The sequence below is a fragment of the Spea bombifrons genome, chromosome 4 (genome assembly GCF_027358695.1).
Source record: "Spea bombifrons isolate aSpeBom1 chromosome 4, aSpeBom1.2.pri, whole genome shotgun sequence".
NCBI lineage: Eukaryota > Metazoa > Chordata > Amphibia > Anura > Pelobatidae > Spea > Spea bombifrons.
The window spans coordinates 69524056-69541501 of record NC_071090.1 but is presented as its reverse complement, the minus strand read 5'-3'; the positions used below and the strand labels follow the sequence as shown (position 1 = coordinate 69541501).

At 36.8% G+C, this 17446-nt stretch overlaps 1 protein-coding gene across 1 annotated transcript; it reads right to left on the bottom strand.

Moving 5' to 3' along the window:
* Positions 1 to 7946: 7946 nt before the first annotated feature.
* On the bottom strand, positions 7947 to 17234 carry UCN3 (urocortin 3). Its single transcript, XM_053463291.1, has 2 exons — positions 17167 to 17234; positions 7947 to 8831 (listed from the first exon to the last, which is right to left on the bottom strand). The coding sequence occupies exon 2, from the start codon at positions 8814 to 8816 to the stop codon at positions 8352 to 8354; it is 465 nt and encodes a 154-aa protein (XP_053319266.1). The 5' UTR covers positions 8817 to 8831; positions 17167 to 17234; the 3' UTR covers positions 7947 to 8351.
* Between the last annotated feature and the right edge of the window lie 212 nt (positions 17235 to 17446).

Genomic DNA, 17446 nt, shown 5'->3' with positions numbered 1-17446 from the left:
TAGGATACAATCTATACAAAAATATACAATTCTGTAAAGTGACCTCATTATAACGTTTCACTGTACCTAGTATCAAAAATATGTAAAAAAAAGTGTTTGTTCCATGTACCTGTCTGTGCCTGAGGTCTTGGGAGCTTACAATCTATTAGGATGTCAAATAAGGATAAGACAAAATTATGTAAACACACATTGTGGCTTTTGTGACTACATGACTCCATTGTGGGTAGTTTAACTAAGGACAATCCTGGTCCAACCTTTAATAATTGGTATTTTGAAAACAGCAATCACATTTCCCAAATTTTGAACTGGATGAATGCGGACCTTTATACTGTTGTCTACTGGAATAGTTTATCTGACTGTTGGCCAACTCTTTGTGCAACAAAGTCGTTTGGTGCTGTTGATGCTCAGTTGCTGAAGATTTCTGTCCTTATGGTGAAAAGCACTTCCTACAATTAAGGTTGCTAAAAACAAGTATTTAAGCCTCCGAATATGAAATTCCTCACGGAAATCATTTATTTTATTGTATTAAAGCCTGACCTTCTAATTTCAGACTATAGCTTTTTGTCCTCGCTTTATATCATCCTTTTAAAATGTCCACATTTCAATGTTTCTATCATATCACATCTCTTACCTCCAGCCTAAAACTATATCTCCGTTTGACTTTCCTGATACTCGGGCTTCATTCACGGCATGATTATTTATTAAAACGTTTCCTTCCAACTGTCTCTACATGCTACCATAACAAATGACAAATCAAAAAAGTATAAGTATGCATCCAATACTGTAGCATAGCATGAAAAAGGGTTATGCTATATACATTTATTTATATCTAATACAAATAAACTCAACCAGGATACAAGGCACAGCCATGTAAAACATTCTTTATAACAAATAAAGTTGGTTGGCCCCCAAAAAGTTTACAACATCCTACGGAAACATCTATATGCTTGATAATAATGTTCTTAGGAAGACAAATCCCAATAATATAGTTTTAAAGGTACTGTAATAGCAGTAAAAATGGAGTAAATTGACTTGGGTGATTTGAAGGTATGCAGTCACTCTTGCGAGGTATGGGAATTGCAAGTATGAGTTGAGCTGTACAGGAAGAGGCAATGATAGCAACGTAAGATCATAGGTTTTTGCAGATCTCTGGTCAGTTTGTCGATTTTCTGCAGAAAGTTCAAAGAACGGCTGCTAAAATGGTGCACAATATACAGGATATGAATACAGAAGACGGGTAGTTCTGGGTAGCCTACTCTGGAAAAGTTCCCAATTATGTAGAACAGTCTTGGAGCTGGAAAAGGATATCAGGATACAAGGAGCAAGGATCGAGTTCAGACACAACTTGGCAATGTCTAAATGTTCTACCTGCCTTAGAGGTAGATACAATGCTTGACACTATACATATTGTATGCAGGGGGTCAAAATCACATAGAACAGGCCAAAGAGTTAGCGACTCAATGGTCAACAAACAATGCCAATTCAGTGGCTCAGTGTTGCCATGAGGCCCATCACTTTATAGTTACCCTTCAGGGTGTCTGACAAATTACCGTTCTATTTAACATCTTGGCTCATAGAGAAAAGTCACCATTGTTTGTATCTTACACTGTCCCGGGAGCTTCCAAGCACATTTTGGCAGTATGTGGTATTTGCCTGTAAACTAGTCACTGTACTTTATCACAGCAGATATGACAAGTGATATTGCAGCTGTCAAAATTACTCAGCACCCTTTTGAGAAGTTAATGGGCATTCATAAAACAAAACAGGTGTTTACACAATTAAACACCGATGTTTTCCCTGCAGCTTGGTTCCCTCATTAAAATGCAAACCCTCTACGTAGGCCTGCGTTAAAGTTTAATTCACAAATCTGTCACCTCTGACAATGGGAGCAGAGCGGGCCATGGGGTTATTTTCGTCAGGCAGGTGGTTTGGATAATTAAAATGTCATCCGTGGTGGTATGTCAAACTATTTAGGGAAGTTTCATTGTAATACATTTAATATGCTCTAAATCAATTAATTGGAGATTTTTATTGTTATTACAAACTTGATTTCCTTTCCGGAAATTCTTATGATTCTTTTTTTCTTTTTAACTTCTTTACCTGACATAAAGTAAGGCTTCAGGAGTACGTCAGTTACACAAAACACAAAAAGTTTATTGGATGTTTCAACGATTTCTTTCAGAGAGAAGAATACCCAGGCTATGTCTGGCTATTATCCAAGTTCTGGGGTGTGTACACCTATAATTTGGTATGTATTTTGTATTTGCCAATAATCAGATAGGGAAACACCCCCGAATCTTAGGTCTATTCACTAAATCATGAGTTGTTGCAAGAAATATATTAACTTTGAGCTTTGCCCCAGGGCAGTGCCCCCTCTGTTGGTGCCACCTCTTAAAAGGCATGCAGAGCAAGGTACTGCATAATATGGATGCTGCACCAGCTTGGCACAGTTCTCTATCGTGTAAAACCAACCCAGTTGGGGAGATCAGAGATATCACTTGTAACCAGCCCATTGAGGAGCAGCAGCACACTGGGGGGCTTGATCATCCAGTAGAGCAATCTGCCCCCAGTTTCACGGCAGATGTATGCCCCTGCATGGATTAGGATATGTACTCCCATCATGTTCCTCATGTTACCTGTTATAGGCTACTATATATTTCAGTACAGGAAAAAAAATGCCTACTGAGGTTTAGAAGGAAATGGGCACCTAGTCTAGTACTGGCAGATGCACCACTGATGTATTGTACTCAATACTTGGGATGCTCTTGCCTCTAAATCACTCATAATGTCATAAATCATAATAACCTTTCATCAATTTAATTGATTCCACAAGAGTGATCTTAAGAATGCAATCTATAAGAATATAGCACTACCTTGGTTTATTTATTCCACTATTGTACATTATATTCAGACCTTGCTTGGTCCACTCATCTATTAAAATAAATACTCATGCACCAATAATAGGTATTTTCATGTTTCTGTGTCCTCCAGGCTGACAGTTGACAATTTAGGCTAACAGACCTTAATCATATAGTTATTTTAATATTAAAATGCTTTTGGGCTATAGTTGCTGTCTCTATTTAAAATCAGCAAATTCTATTTGTTACACAGTTGTAGCTCATGATTATTATTATTTATTGTTTTATATAGCACTATCATTTTCCGTAGCACCGTATTTGGCAGATGGTGATGTCAGCATATATAAATAATGAAAAACAAAACTGTATTTTTCGTGCTAATTTGTGGAATTGTTCCAATTAATTTTGCAAAGACATACAAGACATAGAGATCTATACATAGAAAATGAACTCTCTGCTTCAATAAACATTGCCCAGACTTTTCAGTGTAAATAACAAAATATTTAGGAAGATCAAACAAGGCACGACTAACAATACTCTTAAATTGTTGATGTACAGCCCAGGATATATTTCCATAATGTCTTAGTGTAATATGTCCAGAAGACTTTAATACTTCACATTAGGGCACCCTGCAATGAGAATTCTAATTACATTCCTATACAGAATGTGCAATATTAACCTTAAGCTTTACCAGGGTCACTGCTTCATTGTGACAAAGCAGGAAAGCTGTAGTAATTAATAAGTGTAAAGGGAACTCAATAAGAACTTTCATTTGATTGGTGTTAAAAGTTGTTGGGTCAAAAAGGAGTTCAATAATTGCTTTCCTCCTTATTCCGATGTGTAATGATTTGTGCACACCATCCCCAATAAGCCATATTCTTAAAATCTCATCTTTTTATTACTGATCTTTTTCTTAGGCAATTAGATCAGCTACGAAGGAATTCAGAATGTTAGCGTTGGCTATGCCGTACTAAGTGAAGAGGAGCTTCCATATAAGGGAAAATGCTGGAACCCACAGCTCCCATTTCACAGTATTTTTTCAATGTTTGCTCAACCATAATTTCCTTTTTTCGTGTTTAGTGTACCCACGTAAGTTATGTACGTCAGAAAGGTGGGATTTCTGCATGAAATTATATTCATAAACCTACAGTATATTTATATACAATATTAAAACAAATACAGCATACTCGCAACAAAATAGCGAGTAGGCTACTCAGAGTTCTGCTTCTTTCTGGGGAGTAGCTTTGTGGCTAGCAGACCTTAGCAGAGCCACCATCAGGGGGTACAACCTTTACAGTTGGGGAGACAAAGTCTCTCTCAGTTTATTCCTAAAATAAATTGAGCCAGGGTAAATGAAAGGATGCTGGTTTACAATATAATTTATTTTACTCTTTCCTTTCACTTGCCATTACACCCCTTCATTAGGGCATAGCCCAGGGTCCCTTAGCTCCTATCATTTACCAATGTTTTCCTTCTCCCTATCGGCTATTGACTCTGTGTCCTTTCTCCCTGTCACCCTATTGGTCATTAACTCTGTCTACTCTTTGTGTTTCATCCTAATGGCTAGCTTCCCTTAGATCCCACCTTTCATCCTACTGGCTTCCCTCCCATAGCTGCATTTAGAACGGATTGGCTGGTTTCTGTTTGTTCCCTCCATTTTATTTTTATTTGTTTCCAACTCTTTATTTTCCAAATATATAAATGTATACAAAAGAAAACAAAACATACATACAAGTAAAAAAGACGAACACGTTCTATACCACATTCGTACTGTTCCCTCCATTTATTTTGATTTTAAATCTTTCAATGCCAGAGGAGGCATTATACACCCTTCTGGGGTGGGATTTTGTTTTGAGAAACAAATCAAATATAGAGTGTTGGTAATTTGTGATTAGCAATAGTGTGACGTGTGGTACAGTGTGCACCCCTGTCTAAAGGGTGTGATGACATTGGAGTAAGGACTTGGTTTGTTCTGTACATTGGCAGAGAAAGTTTTTATCTTCACATTTGGTTTTGGGGGTTTTGGGAGGGTCAGAATTCAATGCAAAGATGGTAAGGGTGACATTTTGGTTACACAGTGGTTGTTCAATACCATTGTGATGGGTAAGATTATGATATAGTGAAGTCAAGTGTTTACATGGCACATTAAATTAGGGAGAAGATGTTGGTGGAACGTGGGGCCTAGAGCAATGTTTGTTTGTGGGGCACAACTGGTTGAGATGAAATTCATTGGTACTTTGTTGTATGTAAGAAGTGGCCTATTCTGTGAGATTGAATGGGGTTTGAATGAGACTGGGTTTTGTGTGGTAAATTTTAATTTATATATTTTTAAAGACTGCTTATACTGTGAATGTTGAGAATAAAAAAAAAATGAAAAATGATCAATACATTGTATTAGAAAAATTGCCTTTGAGTATGTCTATGGTGCCTCCTGCTTATGAAATCACCTGGTGGCTTGATATGTAAATTACACATTTCCCATTGATTGAAAAACCATTTATGATGTCAATGCAACATTCCAATGTTAAACCAAACACTGGGCTAAACCAAAAAAACTTATATATATGATGCGGTGAGGATGGTAAGATGTGAGGCAAAAGATGCTTACTCTGGGTCCCATTAATATTGAAAACGGCCCTGAGCGCATTCTGAAAACTATTTATTACAGTTTGTGCCATCTTAACCCATCTTAACTAGTGGAAGTTGCCAACCAACTCTCCCCTGCTTTGAGAAAGTAGAAGCTGATTCGGAGACTACAGGAAACAGGGCTTCACTTGGAGACTCTAGGTGAAACCTGGGGAGTTCCCAGGTATGCATTCTGTTACATACTCTTTTATTCCAGTATGTGTTAGTATGTCCTAAAGGTGGGAAGGTGTTTTTCCTCCTACTCTGACAGACATGCTAAGGTTTATTAGGTAATTAATGAGCTTAGTGGAACAAAACATTTACTATTTATTTAGTGTTACATTCTTCAGATTTTGAGTCTCCATTTTAAAAATATTTGCCTTCATCAAAGAAATTTCCAGGGTTTTTCAAGATTGTGTTTAAATTCTATTACAACCCTTGCAGGACGTGGTAACATGCTTCCTATATTCTGTATTCATTGTTTGAGAACTGAGTATTTGCATCCTCATCATTCCTCTATTCTTTTGACTATTTGAGGATGGAGCATATCTTTATAAAAAGCAATGTTGGATAGATGTCAGTTCTCTCATACACTATACCAGACAAGTAACAGGTCATTTATGTATTTATAATGAAGTTTTATGGAAAAAAACACGATCATTATTTCGTATAAAGATAAAGGAATCAGGATTATAGATAATTTGAAATGTAGCATAAAATAGTATTTTACCCCTTGTGCTAACCAGTCACCAATATTTCAAGTGTGAAATTTACATCAAACACACTTGGACAACCCCAAAATAAAGTGGCAAATTTGCGCGTCCTGGATTTACCTCCTTGTATCCTGCGCCAGTAGCCATGTGAGTACGCATTCTGTGGGGTAAAGCAGCCTTTAAACAAATGAGTGTGAATATTTAAATGTCGCCCAGGTCAGGTTGCCTAATTTTCGTCCTTGTTTTACAAAACACACTTTTCCCTTATCCTAAATTTTCCAGTGTTTGTATGACTATTAGTACACTTGCGCAAATGGACCCAAAACAATACAGACAAAGCTTTCGTTTAGTTTTTAGTTCAGTTGCTTTCAGATAACTATTTTTGTTTCCTGCCCTTTCAGTTTGGATGACATTTGGATGGCTTCTTTGATTCAGAAACTAAATTTGTTGTTACTCTCATTCACTGTCTTACAGTCCCACTCTCTAATGCTCTTTCGCTCTCTCTCACATTCTCTCACACTCTCTCACTCTTGCTCACACTCTCTAAATATCTCCCTACCTTCTTTGTTAACCACTTCTCTTTCTCCAATTGTGGAAGAGGGTGTGTGCCGTGACTCCACTCTATTGCAGAAGTACTCCACCAGGCCAGAATAATGCAGATGGATCAGCATGGGTCTGCCTACCTTACTCTGGCCTGCAGGAGTAGTTCCACGACAAGCCGGAGCATCAGCATACAACATGGGTACAGCTGCTCCTCATTCCTCCAATCAGGGAAGAGAGTATGCTTCGAGGCTCCTCTCTTGTGGTGGAACTACTACACCAGGCCAGAATAATGCTGCGGAGAGCTGGGACAAGTGCACCACCAGAGAAGAACAAAAAGAGGAGTAAGGGAGAAGGTCACATTGACAGAGCGTGTGAGAAAGAGAGTGAGAGCTTGTGAGATTGAGTGAGTGTGCATGAGAGAGAGCGAGTGAGAGTGAAAAAACCCAACAAAATACAGATGAAAATTTGTAGCCATCTGCTTCGTTTTTATTTATTTGATTGGGGCCCCTCGCCGTTTTGGTCCGTGTGTCTCTGTAATGGTGGAAAATGGGAAATAACAGTGTGGCACAAATTTGATAAAATATGTAAGCTGTGTCCAAATCTGCAACAGTGCTCAACTCTTCTGGGGTAAAATCCCTTCCTTTTAAATTATATGTCTTCAAAATAGCTACACTGAGATAGAAAAAAATAAAGAGTACATTTAAGAATCTTGTTATATGGGTGTGATATTTTTACAATTTCCTCTTCAAATCTATTAAATGTGCCAAGACTAAATAATTTAATTAAAAATTATCTAAATCTTGGGGAAAAAAAGATATCTGATATTGTAGCACAAGTATTTGTCCTGATTCATAGACTAATTCAATTTCCAGCTGTAAGGTTTCCCTTGTTCAAATATGACTCTCACTGTATAACCCACCAGATTATCTGCACTACAGACAATCAATATATTGTCTAAACAGGTATTGTACCACCACAGTATTTAATATGGGACATGGGGCATGGGAAATCTTGTGCCTTAGGGTGCTGGGGTGGTATTTGGTTGACTGATAATGGGACATATTCAGGGATAGAATCCATTCAAAATTAGTTACTCAAAAACATATCCTAGTTTTTTCCTCTCCTAAATGTTGAAAGACCAACCACACAAAAAAGTGCAGGATTTCTGAAATTACTTATTTTAATTAAAAATGAAAACATCACAGTGAGAGATGCTAACATTTTTTTTAATAATTTCTTTTTTTTTTCTTGCATTAAAATCTTCCTGCAAAGGAAGAAAAATTTACAAACATAAAGTAAATTAAATGTATAAATCAGAAAGATCAAAACCCATCAGGACTGGATAAAGCCAAAACACAAAGATTTTAAAAAGGGCAAATGAAAGCAATAAATCTGAAAAAAAAAAGATTAAAGTTGGGATGAAACTTCACCCCTTGGGAATAGACATATGGGAATTAAATGCAGCTTTGAAGGACTCAGAATATAGCAATATATTGTACAAAGAAATGTTCCAAGATGCGGCCATGTGTGGGAATGGAAGAGTCTGATACGACACTAGTCCTGTGCCACCTTGTTTACCCTTCCTTGTGGCCCACACAGGGCCTGGCCAGTCTTACTTCCTCCTACCAATCTGGGCCATGAGCTGTGCATTGGCTGCCGCTTTTGCGCGCATATTCTTAGCTTTAGCAATGTCGAACAGAATATTCATGAGGTTTGTGGGCACATCCAATGAAAGGGTGAATTTGGTCCGACGGTCACTTTTTGCCTTGTTTTGATAGACTTTACCCTTTACTTGTGCTTGTGAAAGGTATCTGTAACGTGCAGCAGGAAATGTCCTTTTTTCTTTCTCATCTTCTTCATCTTCTTCTTCCTCTTGGGATAAAAGGTCGTCTCTTGGTTCAAATTCATAGCCTCTCTTTATAAGCACAGAGTTTTCCTCTAAACTTCTCCTCTTGGCCTCCTCAAGGGCTTCCTTCAGGCAGCTGAAAATGGACTCTGCTTCATATAACTTGTATTGAATGCTAAACCGGGCCATACAGAGTATGAGCAGTAGCAGGAGAAGCCTGGATTGAGGCATCCTTCCGCCCTGCACCTAAAAGAATACAAAAGAAACACAATGAGAACCTGACTTAACTTGATGCCACATCAAGCTGCATGTTGGCTGTCGAGCCTTGAAGATGCACATTAAATACAATAAAATGCTTTCCGTCTTTAACCTATAAATCATTCCTCATGAAGAATTATTTCTTTTTGGGTCATGTGACCATAAACTAAATTAGAGGACCATTCCTCATGTTTTCAGGACAGAAGTTAATTTATGGAGATAAAATGTTTTGTTACATTCAGTGTCTCTGAGTATCCAACAGAATTTTAACACGCAATTTAAGAAAGCCTATGCAAATGAAATGCAGTTTTACAAATGTTTACAAGCGGTTTAACCTGAGCCGACAATTCACTGGAACAGGCAAGCAAAGTTGATTTGTGAAGTGAAATCCAATGAAAGAGGTATAAAATGTTCCACCTCGACAGCGATGATGAGTATATAAAAGTAAAACCGTCCTCTAGATGAATTCTTTTTTACATTCAGTCCTTTTTTCAAGCTCATCTTGGCTTGCAAACAAAAAGAAGTGTGGGGCGCAGAAACATATAAGGGAGAAAACAACTAAAGTAAAATATAATGGTATCTTTAATAATAAAATATAAATATAAGACAAACTAAAAAACCGGACTGAGTATACCTCTACTGAAGAAGCCAAGTCGGCGAAACGCGTTTGGAAGGATCTGGAAGGACTTATTTGAACTTTGTCTATATTCCACAATCGGTGGTTTTCTATATACACGCATTATGCACTTTGGGTGCATGGACTAAATGTAAGTGCATCTTGCTGGTCAAATTGACTCTTTACCTACATACTGCACTTTTTTAGTTTGTCTTATATTTATATTTTATTATTAAAGATACCATTATATTTTACTTTAGTTGTTTTCTCCCTTATATGTATCTGCGCCCCACACTTCTTTTTGTTTGCCTGTATTTCTACACTTTGAGGAAGAGTGTCTTTTTGTGGGTAGCTGCGGTCCTATTTGGGAAATAATATATTTCTTCACCTTTATTATTTATTCACGTCAACACATAACACGTGACTTTAGGTTTTCCACGTTTTTGTCATCTTGGCTTGCAGCTGATCAGATAAATACATCAGCTGGCAATGAGAACACTTTTGTGTCAGTGAACGTAATATGAAGTTATCAAGTATTTGCTAAAGTTAAGCTGGCTCGAACTCCCTTGGTCTTGGTAATTGACGTCACCAGTTTGTAATTCAGAGTTGGATAATAAGGCAACTTGAGGATACATTCAACCAAGCAATTATTTAGCTCTAACATGTCACATGCCAATGGTTCTAGAAATCAACAAAACTCAAGACCCCTTTAGCAACAGCTGATTTTTAGAAGTTACAAGCAAGATGGTTATGTTGATGCCTAATGACATAGCTTAGACTAATGAATTTCCTTATAAACTCGGGGGTGTGGGGGTGGGAGTTGGACTTGAAGGATAGAACCAATGTTTCTAACTTACAGCCATCGAGTTTCCTACTGAGTTGAGCTAAACATTTTGGTCACTGTTGAGGTCATTGGAAATAAACCTGGCAAGACTTTGAACAACTTGGTGAAAAATGAATTATCTACCATGTCTGCCAATTACTTGCCCGAGTTGAGTTCTAGCTACCTAAAGTGGTGTATAGGACCATTGGCCTTAAACTGCAAAGACTTGAAATTTCCATTGGCCTTCTTGGCTGATAAGAAACCTATCCAATTACACAAATTGCTGGAGTGAGAATGTAATGTGTTCCACCCATTTTTGATGTCTACCATGCCTTCCGTTTTCACAACTGCCTATTGTGCTTAACCTGTCTATGAAGAACAATTCTACAAAAAAAAATGCTTAAAAAAGAAAAGCAGTGGCAATATCTATTTTATATATTCTCACTGATCGTTATTATGGCCTAATGGTAAATTATGCTGAAAAGATGTAGCACTTATTTATGATTGCTAATAATTGAGCAGAAATCAATGAAAGCACAACTGGAAGATAATTTGTAAAGATATTGCTGCACCTTCCCAACCTTTCAAATATTATATTTGAACAAAATGACAGTGACGCTCTGCAAAGATTTGTTGTTATGGCTCAAACGATTGCAGATTTATGAATAAAAAGTAATAAGTGCACATGAAGTGCAAAAGGTTTGTTTCATGGTGCTTGAGTTAGGAAATATAATGTAAAATGTAATCTGGTCTGCCGCTCTGGAAACCAAGTTTTATCAAATAACACCTCTACATAGCTTTTGATCTTATGTTTCTATGTGGTCACTAACAGAAGTCATATTGTAGTACTCTAACATCAGAGTAGTTGGAGCAGAATGAACCCCCTAAATGTCTCAACGATCCATATTAACAATAATGATTACAGTCACTGTTTCTAACATTATTCTATACAGACATGGGTAAGATCATGACTGTACAGAACATTTAAAATCACCAAAAAACTTTTGTTTAACTTCGGATGTTTAGAGCTGTGGCTAAGCGGACCAATGGCGTCATATCCCGGAGCTCTGTAGTGAGCATGGCAGCCACAGAGGAGAACAAACATGAGCTCCAAGAAATGATGGACGCAAGTCAATAAAAAAAGGAAAGGGGACATAAATAGCTTTAAGTAGTCCTAAGTATGTATTTCATCCATTCAGTTGGCCAATAAAGGTACCATATTTACTAGAACAGCTTGTAGCCATTCACTGAGATGCAAGTAAAATATACTTGAATCCCGGCCTTGTTTGCACCAACAAAATGCATTCATGGGACATGTTGAATAAAAAGTGTAGTAAGGATCAGATATTTTTAAGACAATCCACAAAGGGTAGACATCACTCAGATTTCGTGGAAAGTATTATAAAAACTACATTGAAGTTATACAAATCTCTTTATTCATGTCAAATTTTTGAAAATCAAGAGCCAGACATAATCAGAAGCTTCCTTTTTTATTTCTGGATTAGTGATGCAAACTTAAATTGGGAAATGTGTGTTTCCATGCAAATCTTATGCATGCGCAGATACTTTAAAGATTCAACCCATTGGCGATGTGTCATGCAGCTTAATGCTAGCCTAATAGTGAAGCTTGCTAGTGAAGGGGAGAGACCTATGCAAGTTTGATACAGATTCCATGTACATTTATATTATTGTGATGGAAAATACCCCAAAAAACTAGAGCTGTCCTTGGGAAAGGGACATTGTGCTTCATTCTTTTGTAGCAGGCTGCAGCCGATATCTTCTTCCATGAGGCAAACTAATTTTAAACAATAACACTTATTGACAAAGAAAAAGCACATGTTACAGGCGAAAATGTAAATGCTCCATCAGAAACTTTTTTTTTTTTTTTAGTGAAATGTTTCCCCCTAGTGGATAACTTATATTGTATATGAAGAAAATACTCAGCAGGTAAGAAGATAAGAGAGTGCTTTTCAATATGTAATTCATGTAAAAAAAATACCCAAAATTATTTCTCTGTGGCTATAAGACATATTTTATATTACTATATTCACTAAGCACTACATAATCCTGCTGCTTTTCCAAATATATATATATATTCCATTTATCATACAAAATAGAGCACTGCAAAAATGTTGAAACGATTTTACGCACTTATAAATAATTCTCTAATTAATGTCTTTATGCATGTTTTGTACACTGCCTTAAAGTGTTTGAGAGTTAGTGTGTAAAAGTCATAATAATGTTAATAAAATGGCAAACGCACTAAGATATTTATGAACAAGCTGAAATATCTTATCCATGTTTAACATATGTTACTGGAATATTCTGGCACACATATAGGGCTTGATACAATGGTCCTTCTTAACCTTAATTTTTAACACAGGTGTATATAAAATGGTTTGCAATTCAATTACCTAAAATACTACAATCATTACAATCTGAAATAGTAAAATAGGGAATTCCAGAGAATAGGCGTAAAAGGATGAAATGCTGCATATGTGAGTGGGAAGAAGTGATAAAGGTTGAGGAGAGAGGCAAGTCATTTAGAACTTTCAAAGTGGCAGGCCTTGGGGAGTGCATGTGAGGGGTGAAGGAGAGAGAGGAGTTTAGTGTAACAGAAAGGCCTGAGACATACCAACAGACAGTGGCAGGGAAGATAAACACTGCTATGAATGAAGATATAAATTACATTTAAGTGTGTTATTTTAGTTTTAAAGTGTTTAGCAAGGCCTTGGGTACATAGATTGTAAAGGTCAGGAGACACTGGGGAGACCCAGGTGAGGTGGAGAGCAGAGGCATAAGAACAGCCCATGACTTTGTAGTGTAGGAAGTCAAAAGGTAACAGTGATTTCCTCCACAGATACTTAGCAATATGAGAGCATCTTTGGAGGTGGTGTGTCTGTCTGAAGTGCTATGGCTTAGGTGGAAACACAATCAGCTGAACCTACTGTATCCACTGGTAAGCCTAGTATGTCCAGAAAGGGCTTTAAATTGCATGAGAGTCTGAGTGGGTTAAAATGCAGTGCATTCCCAACGAATCAGCTCCTTGGTAAGCAATATAGCCATGTAGCCATGGGCTAAGCAATAAGTGGCTATATAGTGAGGAACCTCAATATTTATGCCTTAGATAAGTGCTTTAAAATAGTATTTGATGGGTGTGCGCTGATCTTCTGCTTTGTTGTGTGTACATGTTAGTCAGTTCAGCAGCACGCCGGAATCTGAATGTGCATACATTTAGGATGTGCTTCCCTTTCTCTATTTTTTACGCCTATTTGCAGGTTCTGACCAAACCTTAGGGTTAAGCACCCCACATAGCACACAGGTGCCTGATAAATGGTGTCCAGAGTGGGCTTTAAATTGCATGAATATTTCAGTGCACTCCCACTGATTCAGCTTCTTGGTAAGCAATATAGACATGTTGAGTTAGACAGGACTCACCAAAACTGGGGAACTTTTGTGTAGTGGCGAGCTAAGCAATATAGCGTGACAGAATCCCAAATATGTATGCTTCAGAAAGGTGTTTTTAAATATTTGCCGGGTGTGTGCTGATGTTTTGCTTTTTTGTAAGCCTAGTGTATAGCTTACTGCAGTGAAGTTGTAGTTGGTTAAGGTCACTGAGGCTTGTTGAGGTATGTTGGGTGAAGAAGGGGTAGGAAGTGAGGTTTAATGTGAGGAGTTGGTGGTCTGATAGAGAGAAGTGAATGTTGGAGAACTGGGAAACGGCACAGTGGTGGGAGAACACAAGGTTGATTTGGTGGTCATCATGGTGTGGGGGAGGTGGTCCACTATGAGACCAAAGGATTATAGGAAAGGTTGGCCTTAGTATTTCTGATACCTTAGAAGGCAAAAGAAGTCCCTGTGGGTGCCTGTATGAACAGGGCCAATTGGGGAGATCAACTGCATAGTGTGTATTAAGTGTCCTGCAACCCAAAAAGTTACACGTGTCTATATAAAGAGAAATGCACACTATGAAGAGGTCACAAAATCATAGAAAACCTTTGTAAAGACCTGTCCATATACTTATATAACCTAAAATATTACTGACACTCTTTGGGCAATTGAATAAGAATCAATATATTAATATTTTATATTTTGTATATTTGATATACTTGCTGACAAACAATCTTTGGCAGCTATTTGTGGTTGCCAGATGTTGATGGGAGCAACATCACATGCCAAGGTTAGCATAATGGAAATGCAGTATACAATAGCTGTGGGTCCAGAGGTGGCTTTTTGCTGGTACATCCAGGAAAATAATGACTTGGAGTGTTATTCTACTATCTACATTATTTTAAATTATAACTCTAGGTCAGTTAACATTTTTGCATGCACTGTTACATTTCATATAATATATTCTCACATGTAATCAAATATTTTTGCAAATGATAGTAGCCGGTGTGAGATTGTGAGCAAATATTAATATGCACCATCAGTTTATAATTAAAAGTAACACAATAAACATGCATGTAATACTAATGACTGTTTAAACCTAGCAAAACACTATTTATCAAACCACTACTTATTAAATATTAAGGTATTCGTTAAGGTAAGGCAGGGCTACGGTGAGATTGAACTCAAATGGCAAATATTCTTGTTATATTTATGTAAAACATAATTTTTAACATGTACTGCAGCTATCAGTAAAATATTACACAGCTAGATTTTTTAAGAACACATAACTGATCAAGAACATGTTAATTATATAAAGACACTTAAAGCCTATTTAAATCTATACATAGAAATACTATAAATGTGGAAATTTAATATTATTTTAAACTGTTTATGAATCTTATGTTATATGATGTAAAAGCTTGAACCCCATTGCAATAGTTATAAGAAGAAACATGCCACTGTAATGTAAGATATATTGAATTGTCGCCTCAAAGTCGTCACGTAATTACCAATATGGACCTGGAGGCCAGTTGCACAACAACAAAAGTGGAGTAGTACCCTCCGTCCCATGTTGTGCATATCACGTACAGGTTCTGCAAGATTTTAATTTGGGTCCACCATAGACTATACTGTGTGTGCTTTTCACCATATCATATGGATCCATGTAGACTTCAAAATACATCTTGGGTAGAATAGGGACAGTATGTAAGGGGGTTACACCTGTATCTGGGCTTCCACCTCCAAAGCCCAGTGGCTCCACACCTTGAAGCTTTTTCTGCTAATTTAATGGGTAAGAGTGCTGTTCTTCCAGAGCTACAGATTGTCCTTTCCCTATTGATACATAGCACCAGGTATGAAATGAACAATCAGCTATGGAAACAGGATTGATTACATTGAGAAAAATAAGTAAAAATAAATAACTTGATTGAATCCTTATTACCATGATATTTGACATGAACAACCCTAAAGTAAAACTGCAATCAACAACAAAGAGGTCTGTCCAACAGAGATAAGTGATAATATAAGAATGAACTGAATTTACCAGTGAACTTACATGAAAATATGTAAATTATATTTTTGCTAACAACATTATTATTACAATTATTATTATTATTATTTATATGGCAAACACTCAGCCCCCAAGAGAACTTGCAACTTTAGAAACTCATATGGATAGTACAATATTTACTTAAATAAACATAAAAAGCAACATAGTTATAGAAAGGTATCTTCTACAAATTTCCCGTTTATCCTATCCCTTTTATCTACATTCAATGCCATTTTCTACACAGGACACCCCTTTAGAGAGCTTTTAAAATCTAGGAAAATGCAAACAACTTCTGAATGTTGGGTACAGTATTGCACATGGAGAATTACTCAAACAGCAAATAAGCTACAGAACAGGGTAGGAGCTGCTAAATGATAATTAATGTGCTTTAAGATATTAACTAAACAGTAATTATTCACAACAAAAGAACATTTTGCTGGATATTTAATATTAATTATGGGTGGAATGCACTTTCCATTCCCTATAAAGATGTTGATGTTAAGGAATGTCCTTTTGTATTATAGATGTGATGCAATTATAACCAATATTTCAATAGCTGACTTTCAATGCACCAAACTGTTATTTACCCTTTAATGCCTGATATGTGCTAAATTTAAAATAATCTATGTTTACCCCTCTAGCAGTCAAAGGATTAACATACATAAGAATTTGTTTCCATAAACACATGCTATTGGATTTGAACCTATGCTAGTACCACTCCCATTACTCACAGGCAGTGTCTTTATATATCTTTAACTTTATCAGTGAGACCAGATACTGTACAGCAGAAGAAGCTAACATACTAGCAGAATGATTAATGTATCTAAAAAGCTTAGATTTCCTTAGATGACTCTTACCCAGCTGGGAAACAAAGATAGCAACACTTCCAAAATAAGTGTTCTGGCACTATAAAAAGTCATATTGGATATTTAATTAGCATTCTCAGTATTTGTGCTCCAGACTTCTAACACCACCAATACACAAATCCTGCAATTTGGAATCGGAACAAAGTTTAACTGGTTTAGAAAAAATTATCCACACATATTTTTCATCATTTAAATGATGTTTTGCCTCGTCTCAAAATACACCAATTAATTATGTTTGTTTCCTGGTGCTCTGTAGGTTAAATCAATGCTACATAAATGTTGTTAAAAATGGTACGAATTGTGTATTTTTGTTTGTAGTCTTATCTATGCACATTTCTGCCTTTAAATTATATAATATATATTGTGAGTCCTTACTTTAGCATTGTACTTTATTATTATACAGCAGTATATTATAGTAGAGACTAAAATAATTCCCGACTTGGCATAGATGCTCCAAAAATCCCCCAAAGTGTACTCTAAGTACAGTCCATGGCATAAAGAATGAAAGAAGGATTTGGTGTCAGCTGCATTTGGTAGCTGGAGAACTTGAAGTGTGAGAAGTAGTGTGATGCACTCACCTGGATGTGGCAGATCTGATGAGTGAAGTTGTCTTCTCTCTGCCTCTGAGGATAAAGAAAAACATCAGGAAGCTTCTTGTGACTTGAAAGTCTGCTCCCCCCACCAGCACTCCCCCGTCACATTTATGGAAGGGGCTCTGATAGTTTCTCTATGGAAACGCTCCCCTCTCTTGTGTACATAGAATATGGAGTGATCACAGGGTCTTTACATCATTTCTAAACAAAAGATGGGATTTTTTTAGGGTGGAATCAGGAATAAGTTACATTGTGGAAAGTAGAT

What these genes read in the sequence shown, in the direction of transcription:
- UCN3 (XM_053463291.1), bottom strand. Translation starts at nt 8,816, where the DNA reads ATGCCTCAATCCAGGCTTCTCCTGCTACTGCTCATACTCTGTATGGCC.